This window comes from Manacus candei, unplaced genomic scaffold (assembly GCF_025592945.1).
Source record: "Manacus candei isolate 608988 ecotype Guabito, Panama unplaced genomic scaffold, ASM2559294v1 h1tg000076l, whole genome shotgun sequence".
Classification (NCBI taxonomy): Eukaryota; Metazoa; Chordata; class Aves; order Passeriformes; family Pipridae; genus Manacus; species Manacus candei.
The window spans coordinates 8,809,620-8,826,662 of record NW_026138124.1 but is presented as its reverse complement, the minus strand read 5'-3'; the positions used below and the strand labels follow the sequence as shown (position 1 = coordinate 8,826,662).

Here is a 17,043-nt window from a genome sequence, read left to right as displayed (position 1 = left end):
GGGACTTCAACCTCTGAGAGCCCCCCCTCACGTCCAGCACTGAGCCTGCTCTGTGCCCGTGCTGTACCAGGCTGGGTGGGACAGGCAGAGCCTGGAGCTGGCGCTGGTGCTGGTGCAGGCAGGATCTGGCAGCGCTCAGACGGGGTGAGACGGCATCACCTTATTCTGCAGCCCCTCTGCAGCGACGCCTGGGCGGGGACGGGGGGCAGCAGGAGAGGTTTTCCCAGTCCCCCGGGGGTGGTAACCACAGCACACCATTTGCAGCAGGCAGCTCTGAAACTGGGCAGGGGAGGGGTGGGTTACATGTGACGGCAGAATTCTGGTGTCACCTCTGAGGGGTGGGACGTTGGTTATATTTTGGGTGAGATCTCTATTCCCAGCCCCACTCTTTGCAGTTTATTGACAATAAAAGTTTCATTCTGTTTGTTCTGTGTCTTCAATGAGCCGTTTGTGATCTAACATTAAGTTGCCTGACCCCATAAAATCATGGAAGAGGAAAATGAGCTCTTGTTTGGGCTCGCAGGCTGCTCCCTCCCTTTCCATTTATTCCCTGCTTATCCAGGATCGAGTCTGTGACTATGCTCCCAGATAGGATACAAGGTTCCTCCATGTTTTATGAGCCCATTTAGTTGTTCTCCAGAAGCCCCAGTGAAGCTGTGGTTTGTTGGCTGACTCCTCTCTCTCTTTCTCACCTGTTTGTTCATGAAGACGTAAATGATTGGATTGTAAACGGTGGCGGTCTTGGAGAAGTAGGAGGGCAGAGATGCCAGAGCTGGCTGGATGGTGATGTCTTTGTGGGTGGCCACCACCAGTGCAAAGGTGCTGTAGGGCAGCCAGCAGATGAGAAAGGCCATCACCATCGCCACCACCATCCGGGTCACCTCCCGCTCCGCCTGCTGCGTCGTGTCCGACTCCTGCTGCTGCGCCGCAGCCTGCGGGGGGTTTGGAAGGGAGAGAGATGCCTCGTTAGCAACTTGCAGCAGCATTCCCATCCCTTGGGTGCCCTGATGTCAGTGCCAGGAGGTGTCAGCTCCACTGAGCGTCACAAAAACCTGCTTTGTGAGCAGAAAGCCGTGAGCTCACCTGTGCCCGCCGTGCTTACCGCTCGCAGGGTCATCAGCAGGTTGGCGTAGGAGAAGAGGATCAGGCCGAGGGGCATCACAAAGCAGGTGACAAACAAGGCCAGGATGTAGCTGTTGTTGTTGCTGCCGCCCGTGTACCAGTTGGGCCCACAGGAGGTTCTCAGACCTGGAACAAAGTTTGGAAACAAGGCTGAACCAACGACAGGCTTGGATCAGGGCTCAGTACCAAAACAGCCAGCACTGACCCCGCTTAGCAATGCCACCCAAGCACCTCTCACTTTTCTTGGAGATCAGCCCCTACAGAAGCAGGTTTGGGCTGGCTGCATGCTGGCTGCTGCTCTGAGTGCTCCAGCAGCCAGAGCAGGTCCTGCAGCGGGCAACTTCCAAAGAACAACCTCCCAGGGAGGATTATTGAGCAGCAGGAGATACCAACGCTTTAAATTCCAGCACAGACACTCTCCAGCTACTCTGTGCTTCAAAAGCATATGCAAGATGACCCAGTGGAGTCTGATGCACCCCTCCCCTACCTTCAGGCACGTAGCTGCTCCAGCCCATGAGTGGTGGGGTTGTCCAGAGCAGTGACCAGCTCCAGGTGAAGGCACAGCCACTCACGGCGTGTCGGTGCTTGAACCGAAAGTCTCCCAGGGGTCTGCAGACCACAACGTACCTCTCGAGGGCCAGGATGGCCAGGGACCACAGCCCCACGATGCCTGGGGGGAGAAGGAGGGGTTGTGTCTTAGGGACAGGCTCTGCTGCCCATGCCAGCATGTGGTAGATGACGATCTAAAGCTGTCCAAGTAAACATGGTTTTAACAAGTATTTGGATGTTTTTCTTACAGCAGGGAGAGCTGTGAGGGTATTTGGCCCTTAAAGATGAAGTTGGCAGTGGGTGTCTGTGATGCCTTGTGGTTGCAATCACAGTTTCGCCACAGGAGTGCCCTTGACAAATGGTTTTGTGCAGTCCCTGGTGCACCCTCACCCACAGGTGTGCTGACACAGCCACCAGCACCCACAAAAAGCACACCAAGCAAAGATTCCTCATGTGCCCAAGTGACATTTCCCTCTCTGTGAGGACGAAGACAGATCATATGGTGACCTGGCACAGCCAACCATCTACCTGACCCTTCCCTGTCCTGAAGAATAGCTGAAGGACACGAGTTTTACCACATGAAAACGCTGACTTTAGGAGATGACAAAGCTGGTGAAACATTCCCAAAGGCATTTTGCTAAAGACAAAAGCACCAGCCAGAGACCAAGGCAGGTCTCCAGGCCCGTGCCCTTACCTGTGAGGGAGACCATGAAGCCCTCCAGCTCGCACAGGCGCTTGCCAAACACGAAGAAGCCGCTGATGTTGTTGGAGAGGCTGACGGAGCTGCCGCAGAGCGTCACCAGCAGGTCGGCCACGGCCAAGTTCACCAGGATGTAGTTCAGGGGCGACCGGAGCTTCTTGTACCTGATGGAAACCACGATGACCAAGCCGTTCACCACCGAGGCAGAGACCACGACGAGGCCCATCAGCACGGCCACCGACAGGTACACGGCCCGTGGGGCCTGGTGGGGCCACTGGGGGCCATCAAAGGGCCCCGGGGTCCCGTTATTTGGGGGCTCCTGCGAGCTGTCAGGGGAGTACATGGGGCTTCTGGGGCTCCACCTGGTGCAGGTGATCCTCCCCAAAAAGCAAAGCCTCTTTATAGAGCAGGAGGGTCTGACGTGCCCCAGAGCAGCTTTGCATTCAAATGCCTTAAGCCCTATTTTAATCTGCAGGGTCTGTGCCCCTGCCCCCCCCCGTTTATAATCAGCTCTTTATTCCCGAGGGGATAAAGACTGACTTAAACAAAAATCTGATGACTGAACAGAGCATCATTTAATTGAGTAAATATTTTTTTCCTTGTGCTTTCCAGCTGTCTTTTCCTGTAAGAGTGACCCCTGCCCAGCTCTGGCACTTGGGATGTCATTCCCTGTGCTCTGGGGGAATTGCTGGGCTGCAGGCTACTATATTCATATATATACACAAATATATAAAAATATACATGTACTATATATACTACATTGGGCCATACATGTATTTTCTTTCTCTCTCTGTATTTATTTATTAATTAATTTATTTATTTTTATATATACATTTATACACGTAGTGTATATATATACTACATTGGGCCAAGCAGCCCCCAAAGCTCTAGTTTAAAACCATCTCCCACTCCCCAAATCCTTGCCAGACCCCAAATTCAAAAGCTGCACCACCAGCATCAGCTTTTTTTTTTTTTTTTAACCTTTTTATTTTCGGTTCTCGTTATAAATATTAACAAATCCGACAAAAAGTACACGGATAGGTAATACTGAAATACAAAAGTCTTTCAGGATGCAGGTAAGGACGGTTTCTGCAGCCTTCACATGGTAGCAAAACATTGGTATCAAACATTTCACGAGGCCTGGCATGACAACCACCAACTCTGCATGCAGCTGGGACGGACGGACAGACAGGGTGCCCGCTTAGAAAAGACTGGGATACAAAGTGAAGGAACCCACACACACATGTCCTACTCCACCTCAGGCATAAACCAGTTTCATAGCAAGATATGCCAGAAGGAATGATGGTGTGAAAGGAATTTTGCAAGAAAAAGGGAGGCACAGCCAACCTGGTGCTCCTGGAGCTTTCCTGGAAGCTCAGACCCAAGCCAGGTTTTAAGGTGTTGGACCAGAAAGGATTACTGGGAACATCCGACTTGACACGCTGCCAGCATTCAAATAAAATCCATGCATATCTGTAGAATGCATTACAAATATTAAGTTATTAAAAAAACCCCTATGAACCTTGATTTCTTTTACCCCCCCTCATATCAAACAAGGTGTAACATGATCATCACTTTGAAAAGTAAACGTAGATTTCCAGAGATCCCATTGTTTTCCAAGAAAAAAAGGAAGTCAGCAACACGCTCATGTGCATGCACAGGGCTCGGAAGCTGAAGGTAATTGAGATCTGTGGGGAAAGAGCAGCTCTTCCTAACAAATGATGGTTTAAAGGCTTCAAAAATTTTGGGAAACGTGCAGCATTTCATAGAAAGTTTTAGCTCATCCTTCTGGATGTCCAGTGGGATGAGGATGCAGAGACAGGCCAAGGTGGATCACAGAGGATGAGATCTGGGATTATTATTATTATTATCATAATATTATTATATTATTACTGTGCCATACACAGAAGTTTGGTTTGGATGCTGTTTGAGGCAGAAAAAGGGCCAACCTGATTGCTGTGCCAGAGCCAAGCATCTCCACAAACAACATTCCAGCTCAGCCCCGAGGCTCTGCATCTTCACTGGGTTTTATTTAATGGTACGAATTGGAAAAGGATGAATAAGGGAGAAATGAGAGAAAAAATTTAGCCTGAAAACTGGCTTTGCTGGAAAAATAGCTGTGCTGCTGCGTGGCTCTGGGCGGGAAGGCGTGGTTTCATCAGGAGAGTGGTGGCTGCGGATCCTGGGAAGCAGGAACAGCCAGGGGCTTCACTGAGCCTTTTTTTTTTTGCCTCCCAAACGTGAAGCTGCCCGATCCCAAGAGGAAAACCGTGGTCTGCACAGCTGTGCCGACTTCACATGAGTTATCGGAGAGGACGAGCACAACACTCCTGGAAGAAAAGCAAACGCTCTTTCCAGGTTACCAGGGACACAATCATTCCAACAGAGGAGATCTAAATGCGTAAAAGACTGTTTAGGCCCAAACCACAGAGACTTGACAAACCACCAGGGATATGGCACAGTTTTGCCTTGAGGAAAAACAGTTCCAGGTTTGAAGTGACGCCTTTTGCCGATGCTGGACACACGGACGCAGACGGACGCATTCATTGTTGCCACTTGAATTGCAAGGCAGCGAGAAGGTAACTCAGTACAGCCAGGATTGGGAGAGGAGCCAGACTGCAGAGCATGCAGGCGTGAGGTGTCCACGCGTGTGTGTGTGTGTGTGCACACGTGTGTGCGTGTGCACATATGTGTGTGTGCACATATGTGTGTGTGCACATATGTGTGTGTGCACGTGCATGCCCGTGGGCAGGGCCGTGAGTGTGTCAGGGTGCAGGGAGGCAGTTTTGGGACGGGCTGGGCGGAGCAAAGCGCCGCCGCCTTCTCCCCTTGGCAGGGGTTTCCCCGCAGCCAGGCCGTGCCGGGGGGTGTCCCGCTCTCCCGGCTGCCCCGGTGCCGCGATCCCCCGCATCCGAAGCCGTAAAGGAGAGAAGTCCAAAGGCTGTGGCGGAGCTGTGGCCGCCCGGGAGCGGCCCCGTGGAGCTCAGTCGCTGAGGACGGCGCCCGGCAGCTCGTTCGTTAGCGTGTGCCAGCGCTCGATCTTCTTGTCCTTGTTCTTCAGGCAGTCGAACCAGTGCTTCAGCCGCTCGCCTTTGGCATTAATTCCTAACACCACTCCACCTTGGGAGAGAGACAGAGACGGGGAGAGGTGAGGCGGGAACGTCAGCCCTGCGAGGGATGCCCAGGGATGCCCAGGGGATGCTGGAGGATGCAGGATGGAGCCAGGGCATGCACCATCCTCACAGCATCCAGTGCCACGACCTGATGTGACACACAGGCAATTGTAGCCCATCTTTCCCTCCCCCCTCATGGCTGGGAGCTGGGGCCTGTCCCAGGCAGCTTGTTCCTGTGCCAAGGGCTCACTGCAGTCGCAGCAGCTGTCAGAGATACCGGGCACTTGTTAGTGATAAATCACAGAGACTAGGAGCAAAATCACAACAAGCCCAGATACCCAATAGAGATAAATGAAACCTCCCTGTTAATCCTGGTTTTTTGTTCAGAGGAAAAGATCTGAAAACAGAAGGGGAGAGGGAGATGCATCTTCTCCCTGCTTGGGTGCTCCTTACACGGGGGATGTCCGTGTGGGAGAAGAGGCTCAGGTGCAGGAGAGGGATAAAAGTAGAACCAAAACCCAGCAAGAATGAATGTGGGGATGGAGAAGTGCAGAAGAGCAGCAGATGAAAAAGTAAGAGGCACAGATAGTGAAGATAAATAAAAAAGAGACCTTCTGGAGTGCCCCACTCACCTATGAAATCGTTTGACTTGCCGATATCATAGTCCCACACGGTGACTTCCAAGGTCTTTTTTGCCAGGTCGCCGTGCTTTATTTCATAGCAAAACTCCTGTGGGGGAGCAGAGACAGCTCAGGATGAAACAGGAGCTGGGGCTGCCCATCCTCCTCCTTGGGCTGCTGCCCTTTGCCACCCACAGGGAACCCAACTCCGATCCCCCACATAGTTACTAAGGTGTTGTTTTTATCTTTTAAGTCTGAACACTGAGAAAAGCCCCTCGTTGAGAACCACAACCACCCCAAACCCACCTCATTGAACTCAGGGTTCAGTGTTTTCTTCTTCACCGCCGTCTTGTGCTTTGATTTCTTGTCCTCATCTGGTTTCAAGTATCTGCAACGAGATTGAAGCAGCCCCATCACACGTGGGTGCTGAGGAGGGCAGGATGGGACCAGATCCCAGTGGAGGCAGGATGAGGTGGGCAACTGAGTCCCACGAACCCGTGGCTCTCCTTCCCCTGTCTTCCCCTGCTAAAATGTTGGGAATGCTGGGAGGAAGCAGCATTTCCTGACCTTAGCACAAGCAAGTTGCTGGCTGCAGAGAGCACTGATTATCCCATCTCCAGTCCCTAGGGGACACTGGCACTGCACACACGCTCCCAGCTCCCAAAACCAATCACTCCCAGCCCAGTCCCAGTCCAGACCTGGGACTCTGCTACCAGTCTGCTCATCTTGAGTCTCTCCAGGAGACAGGAAGCACATGCAGTGTGGAAAAGGGAGCAGGAGTGAATGTGGCAACTGCAGCTTTAGGCACCACTGTTCCCTGTGGATATTCTGCAGCAGAGCAGCAGGGCTGGAGAGCAAACAAGATTAAAGTGTCATCAGAGAGAGCACCTGAAATCTGGGCCAGAGCAGAGTCAATCCATTGTCATTTTGTGCTGGTGCTGTGCCTTTAAATATCAGTTCTGCTTCCTTGTTACACTTTCCAGATCTTGCTCATAATTAAAAAATTAGGGCTTGTACTGAGAAGCATCACTTCTCTATCTGCTCTGATTCCAGCCCTGCTGATACAATCTCCTGTGGATGGCACCTAAAACAAGTTGGGTTCAACAATGGGAATTGTGTTGCTCGTGGGCATTTAAAAAAGCAAGAGGGGATTTTTATACAAACACCTCCACCCCTAAAGAACAATTAAATAGGAAGGTCAAAGTGTCCTGCTGATAAATTCCATTACTGGTCTCCCAGGCGTGGTTTATCCCAGTAGTTCTGCCTTAAATGCTGTCCCTGAAAGTGCCCAAGTTTGCGTGAGTGCTGTGGGAACAGGGATGTGGGATGGGCACAGGGAGGGCTGCTGGTCCTTCCATTCCATGACCACCCTTTCTTTGCAGAGAGTGAATGTGAAAAATACCATTCCCCCCAAAAAAAACAGGAGCTGCAGCAATCCAGGGCCTCACACCAGCCTGGGTCTGCATCAGCAAACCATCACCTCCCTCAGCATCTCTGGAAAGCCCCTGGGTGACACCAACTTCCCCGAATCACTTGGGTGAGGCTGAGTCAGCAGCCCATTACAGTCATTTGAATGACTGTACTTCATATCGCTGATGTTTTTCAAAAGGAAGGTGCTCCCAGTCATTTACATCGGGAAGTGTCAGCGGGACCTGTGAACGTGCCCTCAGCTCTGTTAACAGGGCCCTGGAGCCACCGGAGCCGTGGGTTGCCATTAAAGTGCTGTCTGACCTAATTACGCACACGTTGTAATTAGAGCTTTTCCCAAGTGCAGGGTGGTGGCTGGGAGCTGGGCTCTAGAGAGCTGGGCTGGGAATCTCCTCTCCCTTGGGACCTGGGGAAGTGGGTGATTACCTGCCCATCCCCTGGGGCTAGAGGAGGGGGATGCCTGTGCCCTAACCCATCAGCAAAACCCGACTGTACCTGTCTGCTTTGGGCCACTAACTCTGTCCCCAGGGCCACATCCCTGCCGCAGACCGTCTCCCAGGGCAGAGCTGAGCCTGGCAGTGAGCACCACAGCAGGGACAGGAGGATGCCCTCCCTGGCACAGGGTGGGCACAGCCACGCACCACCAGGCAGCTCCCACACCCACCTTACCTGGGAGCTCTGCAAAACGACTGCCAGGGAACAGCAACGCTCCGGGCAAACACCAGCTGCTGCTGTGGCGCCCTCATTTGCATCTCCTAATGAGATCTATTAATTTCCACTCCGGGGAGAGGCGGAGGGGACAGCACAGCTCGTGGCCGTGCCTCACCTGGCGCGGGGCAGGACTCACGTTTTGACGTAGGGGTCGGAGTAGCCGTTGGCGTCCATGGCAGCCAGGTGGGCACAGCGGATGATGCCCACCAGGAGCGCCTGCTTCTGAGAGCTGTACTTGAGGGAGATGAGGATCCGGCCACGCTCCTCCAGCGACTTGTCCTCTGTTTTATCTATCTGCAGGAGGGAATGCACCCAGTCCGGGAGCTGTTCCGCGGCCGGACACCCACCTCCCCAGCGTGAGGGGTGCTCCCACAGTCCCACATGCAAGCTGCTACACACACGGTCCCACGGTGGGGACGTGGCTTTGAACCTGCCACTCACCGGCAGCTGCTTCTCCAGGCAGATGTTGAAGTTTTTGGTCTGGTTTGGCTTCAGTTTCTTCAGCGGGATCCGCGTCTCCCCAATGAACTCGTTGTGGCGGAACTTGTCCTCGTCACAGACCGAGATCCTGCAACGGGCATGGGGTGAGTGGGGATGCTGGGGAGAGGGGAGGTGATGGCACGAGGGAATGGGCTGCCCCATTGTACTGCAGGTCCCCTCAGAGAGGGGACAACCCAGGTCACTGTTCCCCAGCCCACTGACTGGGCACCTCCTCCTCAGGCAGCTGGAGAGCATTCAAGTGCTGCCATAGCCTGGCCGGGGCAGCTCCTGGTGTGAGTCGGTGTCTAACGCAGGTCCCAGCCCAGGCACTGCTGGAAAAGCAACCTCAAACATCCTAGTGGCTCTTCCACTAAAACATCAAAGTCATCAGTGACTAAAGTAAAACTACTGAGCTGCCACCAACCCAGCTGCATTTTGCCTGGTCATGGAGACTCTTCCTCAAACCACCCTCAGACTGTGCAGCTGGGAGAGGTGTTGCTCCCACAGAGCTCCTTCCCTCCCACCAGAGGGGCTCAGGCACTGCTCAGAGTGTGGCAGCTCCCAGGGTGACCCTGGCTGCCAGTTTGGGGCACAGGGTGGATCTGCCACCTCCTCTCCCACCATGCAGACGAGCACATGAAGGATTTACAGCCCCAGCACGTGGAAAGCACCACACCTGAGCCAGGAGCAGCTCTCCCAGCCCCGCTGGGGTCCTGGGATGCAGCTGAGGGCAGTGACAGTGGAGCTGAGCCAAGGCTGTTTTCGTGAGAAAGCTATAAAAGCCTTTCCCTGAGCTGGCAGCTAATGAGTCATTCCTCTGCTGCTTCCCAGCCCGCTCTGGGCGTGAGGAGAGATGGGAAGAGCAAAGTAAGTGCTTGCAGGGAGGCTCTGCTCGCTGCTCCTGAAATCCCAGAGAGGGGCCAGGAGGGTGGTGGCTGCCTTGATGGACCAGCTGTTCCCCAGCAGTGCTGTCTGGACACGGTGACAGGGAATGCCATCCCATCCCCCTCCAGAGGGAGCATCCAGCATCCCGCATCCTCATTGGAGCCACGCAGGGAGCAGCTCGGCTCCCTGCCCATAAAGGAAAGACATTTCCCTTCCCTTACATTCTCTGCTTTCTCCTTCTTTAAAAAATATTCCTACAGTGTCTTCCCATCCTTTTGCTACCTGCCTTTCTTCTCTTTCACCCACTCCTGTTGGTGTCCATTTCCCACGGGTGGCACCTCTGCCTCCAGGGATGGCACGGGACGGGGGAAAAAGTAATTAAAGATAAATAGTGTGCTGTGATCCCACCTGAGAGTAACTAATTGCACCCTACACCTCTAGTCTGCTCAGTGCCTGGATGGCTTACCCGTGGATGGGTTGTCTACAGATGGTTTATGCATGGATGGTTTGTCCATGGGTGGTTTATCTGTGGATAGTTTAGTGGCTTATCTACAGGTAGTCTGACCACCCTCATGCTCACAAGTGAATAAAAAGGATGCAAGGAAGCCATGGGATGGCTCAGTGGCATGGCACAAAGATCAGGGAGCAGCAGAGGAAAGGGATTTGGGAAAAAAAAACAATGGAAGCGGGAAGACATGGAATGCTGCTCTCCAGAAAACTGTAGCTGGATGCAGCGTTACTATAGATACCCACGAAAAAAACACCCCACTGCAACAGTAAAACCCTCAAAGAGGATCTCAAATGCAGGCACAATATTCCCTATTTCCTTCCCTCCTTTTGCTTTTCTTTTAAAGAACAAAACTGAAAAAGAAGCAGCAGCAGCTTTGGAGACAACACTTGCCAGGCGTGTGTCCATCTGGGCAAAGCTGGGGAGGGAAAGGGAGGGCAGGGATGAGAAGGCTGGGCTGGAGAGAAGGGGACAGGAGGGAACAGGGGGGGACAGGAGGGGACATGGCCTCACAGGGAGCTGACAGCCTTGGGAATGTTTGTACACCTGGCAATCGTGGAGCAGTGCTGGCTCCCGGGCACTCAGGGAGACAGGATTTGGGATGGTTTGCCCTCCTAAACATGTGAGTAACAAGATCTTGTCCTGACAATGTCTAGGTACACCCCAGAAGCACAACAAGATCCTGCTTGCTGTGAAGCCCCAGGCACGTCCAGGATGGGCAGAAAACCAAGAAGGAAACGCATGGAAAACTTCCCTGGTGGTGGCAGGGAGGGCATCTCCAGTGTCACACTGGGAGAGGCCCCAGAGCTCCACCAAGTCTCATTTCACTGCCCACAGGGACATGGGAAGCCCCTATGTTTATGCAGAGCCGTGTCCCTTGGGAAGTAGTTTTTGGCACATCTGCAAGACCTGGGAAGCACTGCTGCCCCGAGCAGGACGACAGAGCCAGAGACACCACCAGCTTTATCCCAGCCCTGTTTTCCCTCTGGTATCTCCAGCCACCTCTCAGGTGGGTCCGTACCTTTTGTGCCCATCTGTGTGTGATGCCCAGAGGGGTTCAGTCGGGGTCTCATGCCAGCCCTCCCAGTGCCACAGGCTCAGTCCCCAACCCCAAACCCTCTGCCTGGCTGCGGTTTATCCCCACTGGGATGGTATTTTTAGCTCGGGCAGGCTGGCAGTGCCCCGGCCCATCGGTGAAGGCAGGAGCAGTGAGTCAGATGAGCAGGCAGCTCCAGCCCCAGCCCTCCCTTTGGAAAATGGCATAATGCAATTACACCAGCTTGAATTTTATTACGAGAAATCGATGTGATGGAATTTTTATGCCCTGGGTTAGAAAATCAGCTCCCTGACAAACAGCACGAGACGCCTCCAGCAGCCTCGTTCACCTGCCATCCGGAGCTTGTAACTCGAGCACCACCCATCCCTCGTCTCTCCCTGTCAATCCCAATCCCTCCAGCTCAGCGTTTGGTCTGATATCTTCACTGTAGGGTCCTGATCTTTAAGTTAAGGGCTGTGAAAACCACCTTGGAAGAAAACTAAGCAGCAAATGAACAACCACTGCTCATTAAACTTATTCTGCCTCCTACTCAGCCCGGGCTCCTGGGTTACAGCCCTGACTCACCGCGCAGCTCCAGCAGCCCTGCTCCGCTGACTCACGGCTTCTGCTCTCACACACGTTCCTCCGGCCTCCTTCCCAGTGTGGAAAGGGGAAATGGGGGTCAAAAGACCCTTTTCCACAACACACACACACACAATAGGCAGCAGAGCCTGAGGATGCATCCTCCATGCCCAAGATCCCTTTTGGTCCCTATAGCAACTTGGCTCTCAACGAGGAGCGAACGTGCAGGTGATGCCGGCTTGGCTTAAGGACAGGCAACACCAGGCAAGGAGGGAAAACAGCAAAAGTCTGCATCTGGGAACTGTCCAGCTGTCCGAAAAACAGAAGGAGGATTTGGGTCTGGGCTCCATCACAAAAAGCCTCAAAGTGTGAGCACAGAAACCACAGAGAAGTGAGATACAATTACAAGGGCACCTGCAGTTCAGAGCAAACCCCATTCACCACTTCCAGAGTAAAGCAATTCAGGACCCCAAACCTCCAAGTGTCTTCACTACGCCTATTAGTCCTGATCAAATACTATTTTCTGAATAATATATTTAATGAGTCATGATGTTTGTCAAACACATGATTAAACAAAGAATTCCTGGCATTTGTGGGCTAGCTGAGTATCATATGAATAATGCATCACTTCGCCAATACATCTGGATATGAATAATTGTATCCAATATCTGGCCAGCTCTGATATTTATTATGAATGCAATTTATTTATTGCATATTACATGCATTATTTAAATGTAGGTGATTATATTCTGCCTATTCCAATTTCCCCTGCAGCATTTCTCTGCCTCCCCCTGACACGCACCTTGGCTTCCCATCACTGGACAGAGCTTCCAAACTGCTGCCACACGGTCATGCTTGGAGCCCAGATGAGAGTGGGGACTGTGGGGTGAGATTTTCCCTCTCAGTGCTGCCAGGGAACCTGCCCCCCAGCCCATCCATCTGTGCACTCGGAGTCCAGCACCTTCCACATGGCTGTGAACTTGCTTTCTCCCAGGCTGGTGGGTGGTTTCATCCCTGTTAAGCCTTGGGCTAGACTCAGGGATATTTAATTCAATGAATGGATGAGACCTTTTGAGATCCTCCCACCTGCTGTGCTTCACGAAATCCAAAGTATCTGGTGTTATTTGAGGGGGTTGATTCATTAACAAAATCCCGCTTGCCAGCGCAATCAGCTGGGCTGCCTTCACCTCTCCTTCGCCTGGGGGGGGGGCCCTGCTTGGGGAGGTGAACCCTGGTGGCTCCTGGGGTCTGTCACTGCAAAGCCACTTGACCAGTTTGAACAATGGGTACAGCCGGGGGGCTCAGGAAAGAGGGGATCCATCGCCCAGCTCTCCAGGATGTCCCTGCTCCGGCTGCTCCAACAAATGCCACTCGTCCCCTTGAAGAGAGCTGCAGGCTCTGGTAGAGTGCCCCACTCCAGCACCACCCCACCAATCCATGCTGGACACGTCCCTTCCAGGAGCCCGGGTGGGCAGGAAAGATTTCTGGGTGCTTTTCCAGCTCTCCAGGCAGCGGGGAGGCGAAGGCTGGCGGCAGCTTTGATCTCCACCGTTATTTTCACATTAAAGAGACTCTGCAATCGAGTTCCCTGCCCCTCCCTGGATCTCAGCACCAGGGAGGCTCCCGGGGAACGGTCACCGCCCAGACCGAGGGGAGCATCACTCATGCTCTTTCAAGTACCACCAGCTGCCTGGCAGGAGCCTCGACTGATTAGCACAGGGAAAACCAGCGTCTTCCCAGCTTTGAAGTTGGCTTTTCCTGATGGAGAAGGAGATATTTTGATGAGATGATGGATGGGCGAAGCAAAGCACCAAAGATGGGACAACGGGAGATGCTTCCTGTGGGAAGTGGCACTGGGAGAGTGAGGGGCCATTGCCACTGGTGTCATGGAGGAGAGAAGAGAAACAGCTCAAGCCACAACGAAATACTCAAAGACTGTCAGTTTAGATTGGATATCAGGAAGAAATTCTTCCCTGTGAGGGTGGTGAGGCCCTGGCACAGGTTGCCCAGACAAGCTGTGGCTGCCCCATCCCTGGAAGTGTCCAAAGCCAGGTTGGATGGGGCTTGGAGCAACCTGGGATAGTGGAAGGTGGAATGAGATGAGCTTTAAAATCCCTTCCAGTGCAAACAATTCTGAGATTCTGTAATTCAGCTGATATCTAAATGAGGAGGTTCAAGTTCTCAGCATCCTTCTACTCAAAGAACCATCCAGGTGTTTGAAGAGAAGCAAATCCAAGCAAGATACTAAAATAAAAGACTGGGTGTTTTTTTACCTTGTGTCTGGTGTGCAAGAAGTCTCATCTCATCTAAAACTGACTCAGGATAAATAAAATCTCCTCTGCCAATATCTTCAACTGCGAAGATGGATAAAAGAGAAAAGGGGGCTGGGGAATTGCTCTTAAGAAAAATGAAGAGCTCTTGAATTTTAGGTTCTGGGTTCCCCACACAAGATAAGAGATGAGGCCATGGTGCTCAGAAGTTTTGTTTTAGCAGAAGAATTCTTTGGGCCATAGGTTTCCCTCAGCTCCCTGGAAAGGAGCCTTTGGAGCTGCCTTGGGTTAATTTGCCATTAACCAACCTAGTCAGGAATCCCCCTGTGAAGCTCCACAGCACCCAGGCTGGCAGGCAGGAATGGGATGTGCTAACACTGGATTTCTATGGGGAGGAGAGCAAATCCAGCTCTGCACATGTTCCTGCACATCCCCCCAGCCACTGGGTACCTCACAGCTCCCTGCTGCCTCCAGGATCACAGCCCTTTCCCAGGGAGAAGCAGCTCCCAGGGCCCTGAAAAGGTGGGGGTCGAGTCCTCCTGCTCCCCGTTGCCTTCCAGCAAACAACTCAGCCGAGCGTCTCCCTACAAACTGATTTCCACGCTTGAGGAGGCTGAAAACTTCAAAGCCTGGAGTGAAAAAATACCCACCAATAATAATAACAAACCAGAGGCTTTCCAGCCCCATCAGCCTGCAGCACTTCCAGCATGACTAATGTTTTCCAAGTGAAATAATAATCCATGGCACTGAATTTCCCATCTCTATGCACATCGCAGACAACAGGTGGGCTCTGCTCCGGTTCACCTCTGAGCAGGACCTTTAATAAGGCAGCTTTGTGCTCCTGTCATGGGGAAAATCACAAACTCCCAGGGCACCTGCAAATGAGGAGGGTGGGATTCCAGCCACGGAGCTGGCAAAGCCCTGAGTCCTTGGAGCAGGAGGCAAAATCCTCCTTTGTTTGACAGCAGATCTTACAGCAAATCCTGCAGCGCAGTCCCAGATCAGCGCAGTGATGGAGCAGCTGAGGATGCCCAGCACCCCCCCTGAGCAGGATCTGTCCTCAGGATCTGGGTCACTCCCTGCCCTCACCCAGGGTGGAACAGAGGCCAAGACATAAAAATCTTTGCATTCACAGGCGTCTGCTCCCTGCAGAGCATCACTTCCAACCTCACCCCATCCCACCACTCCACCCCTGCCCACCTCCAGCCCCACACAACCTCTCCAAGCCCCTGGGAGATGCTGAATGCACAGAGACTGAACCAAACCAACAGAATATAAATCACAGAATAAATACAAACACTCTTTGTTTAGTTTGACAATAATTCACAGATGCCTCCAGCTTTCTTCCAAAAAGCTCAGCCTCGAAAGGGCCCTAGAACTTCCCTGGGGAGATTTTCTCAGCAAGACAAGACCACAAAACCTTAACATGTGCCCGTGAGAGCTGGGCACAAAGAGGTTAAACCCAAACACCACCACCTCCTCTGCAGGCAGGAGCCAGCCAGTGAGTTATGAAGTTAATGACAAAGCAGGAACATGCCCCTCACAGGTTATTCCAGCCCAAGCTGCCTGTAAATCACACATCGGTCACCGAGGGGGTGACGGATTGTGCAGAGCACACGCACAGGCTTTGGCTTTGGTGGGTGAGAACTCTGCTTGGCTCTGCCATGAGCAGCACCAGGACTCTCCTGTGGGGCAGGGCTGTGTCCCCCCAGCACTGGGCTCAGCACCCCCTCACCCCCCGGGCCCTACCGCAGGGTCTTGCGGATCATGTCCTCGTCGGTGATGCCGTAGTAGGTGAGTGTCTCGTTCCAGGTGGGGTTCAAAGTGTTGCGCAGCGTTTTGGTTCTCAGCTTATTCGCCTGGAAGAGCAGAGGAGGTTGTGGTCAGTGGGAATCAGCCCCAGGAGGTCATTTGGGCAGGGAGTGAGGAGAAAAGGAAGCCCAGTTTGGAGATGAAGGGGCAATGGGTGCTGGTGCCCTTCTGCCTTAGCACTGTAACCTGGCCAGTCCTCCATGGGGTGGCCCAAGTCCACCCTGACTGCAGCAATAACCAGAGGGGCAGAGACACAGCAACTCGCTGATTTGCCAAGCAATCCAACCCCACATCCCACATCCTGGAAACAGCCAGCAAAATGGGAACCTTGGCAGAGCACGGAGCGGGGACGCGGATTTCATTTATGCAGTAGAAGAAAGCGAGAGAGAGGGGAAAGAAAAAAGGCCTTTTCAGGTTCATTAAAAAATACCAATTTGCTGTTCTGGTTGTTTGTTTGCATTCCCACTCCCAGCACAGCTCCCAATCCTGCCTGACTCAAAATAACTTCCTTGATACGCGTTTTGTCAGCACCAGCAACTCCTTCCAGCGCTGCAGCTCTGCAGAGTGGGAGGACAGGGACAGCAGGGCTTGTGTTCCTGGCATTGGTGGGGCATCCTGGCACACACCCACTCCCCAGCCCTGGGGACATTAATCTTCTTATTCCCTGAGATCCCTGTTTCTGTTGGGGCAGGGGGAGAGCAGGAGCAAAGGTCTGAGGCTGCAGATGGGGCTTCCTCACCAGCCCCCAGCCTGGTACAGCCTGGCAGAGCAGCAATTTTCCTTCTAATTAGGTGTCAGACAGCTCAATCCCTGCCTCAGCTGCTGCTGGGCATAAGGAACTCTCAGGACATCAACACCTCATCTCGTGGGTCTTTATGGGAAGCTGCTACATTCCCCACCTGGGGTTCACCAGCCCTGAGCTGAATGTGAGTGGGATGCAAAGCCCGGAGTGAAGAAGAAAATTCGTTCTTGCAGCACGAGGGGGGTCACTTTGTTGTCATGTCCTTCCCAAACCAAAAGCACCCCAACCACACAACCTCTTCCAGATCAGCTGGAGGTGGCCACCAGTTGGAGCTGCCAGTGCAGCAGAACTATTGAGGGATGGCTCAACTCCCAGTGTGTTGTGCAAAGCAGCTGCTTGCTCTGGGTTTGATCCCTCAGAGATGGAGAACGCCTCTGGAGTTTGTGCTGTGCTCTCACTTGCATTTCCAAAGCCATTTCTGACTC

At 52.9% G+C, this 17,043-nt stretch overlaps 2 protein-coding genes across 2 annotated transcripts in view; both read right to left on the bottom strand.

Moving 5' to 3' along the window:
* Positions 1–2,852, bottom strand: LOC127481074 (pinopsin). Its single transcript, XM_051809925.1, has 5 exons — positions 2,366–2,852; positions 1,610–1,792; positions 1,103–1,248; positions 693–932; positions 1–279 (listed from the first exon to the last, which is right to left on the bottom strand). The coding sequence occupies exons 1-5, from the start codon at positions 2,712–2,714 to the stop codon at positions 136–138; spliced, it is 1,062 nt and encodes a 353-aa protein (XP_051665885.1). The 5' UTR covers positions 2,715–2,852; the 3' UTR covers positions 1–135.
* A 429-nt stretch (positions 2,853–3,281) lies between these two features.
* Positions 3,282–17,043, bottom strand: part of DOC2B (double C2 domain beta) — a 32,989-nt gene continuing 19,227 nt past the window's right edge. Inside the window, exons 4-9 of the mRNA XM_051809921.1 lie at positions 15,754–15,863; positions 8,685–8,811; positions 8,380–8,537; positions 6,411–6,492; positions 6,117–6,213; positions 3,282–5,491 (exon numbers count right to left, since the gene is read on the bottom strand). Of these exons, the coding sequence (XP_051665881.1) occupies positions 5,355–5,491; positions 6,117–6,213; positions 6,411–6,492; positions 8,380–8,537; positions 8,685–8,811; positions 15,754–15,863 (711 nt within the window). The 3' untranslated portion in view covers positions 3,282–5,354. The remainder of the gene's footprint in view (positions 5,492–6,116; positions 6,214–6,410; positions 6,493–8,379; positions 8,538–8,684; positions 8,812–15,753; positions 15,864–17,043) is intronic.

Excerpts from the sequence above, each read along its gene's own strand:
- LOC127481074 (XM_051809925.1), bottom strand. The coding sequence starts at position 2,714 with ATGTACTCCCCTGACAGCTCGCAGGAGCCCCCAAATAACGGGACCCCG. Across the intron at positions 1,793-2,365 it reads CTTCATGGTCTCCCTCACAG|GCATCGTGGGGCTGTGGTCC; the intron begins GTAAGGGCACGG and ends TTCTCCCCCCAG. Across the intron at positions 1,249-1,609 it reads GAGCAGCTACGTGCCTGAAG|GTCTGAGAACCTCCTGTGGG; the intron begins GTAGGGGAGGGG and ends ACTTTGTTCCAG.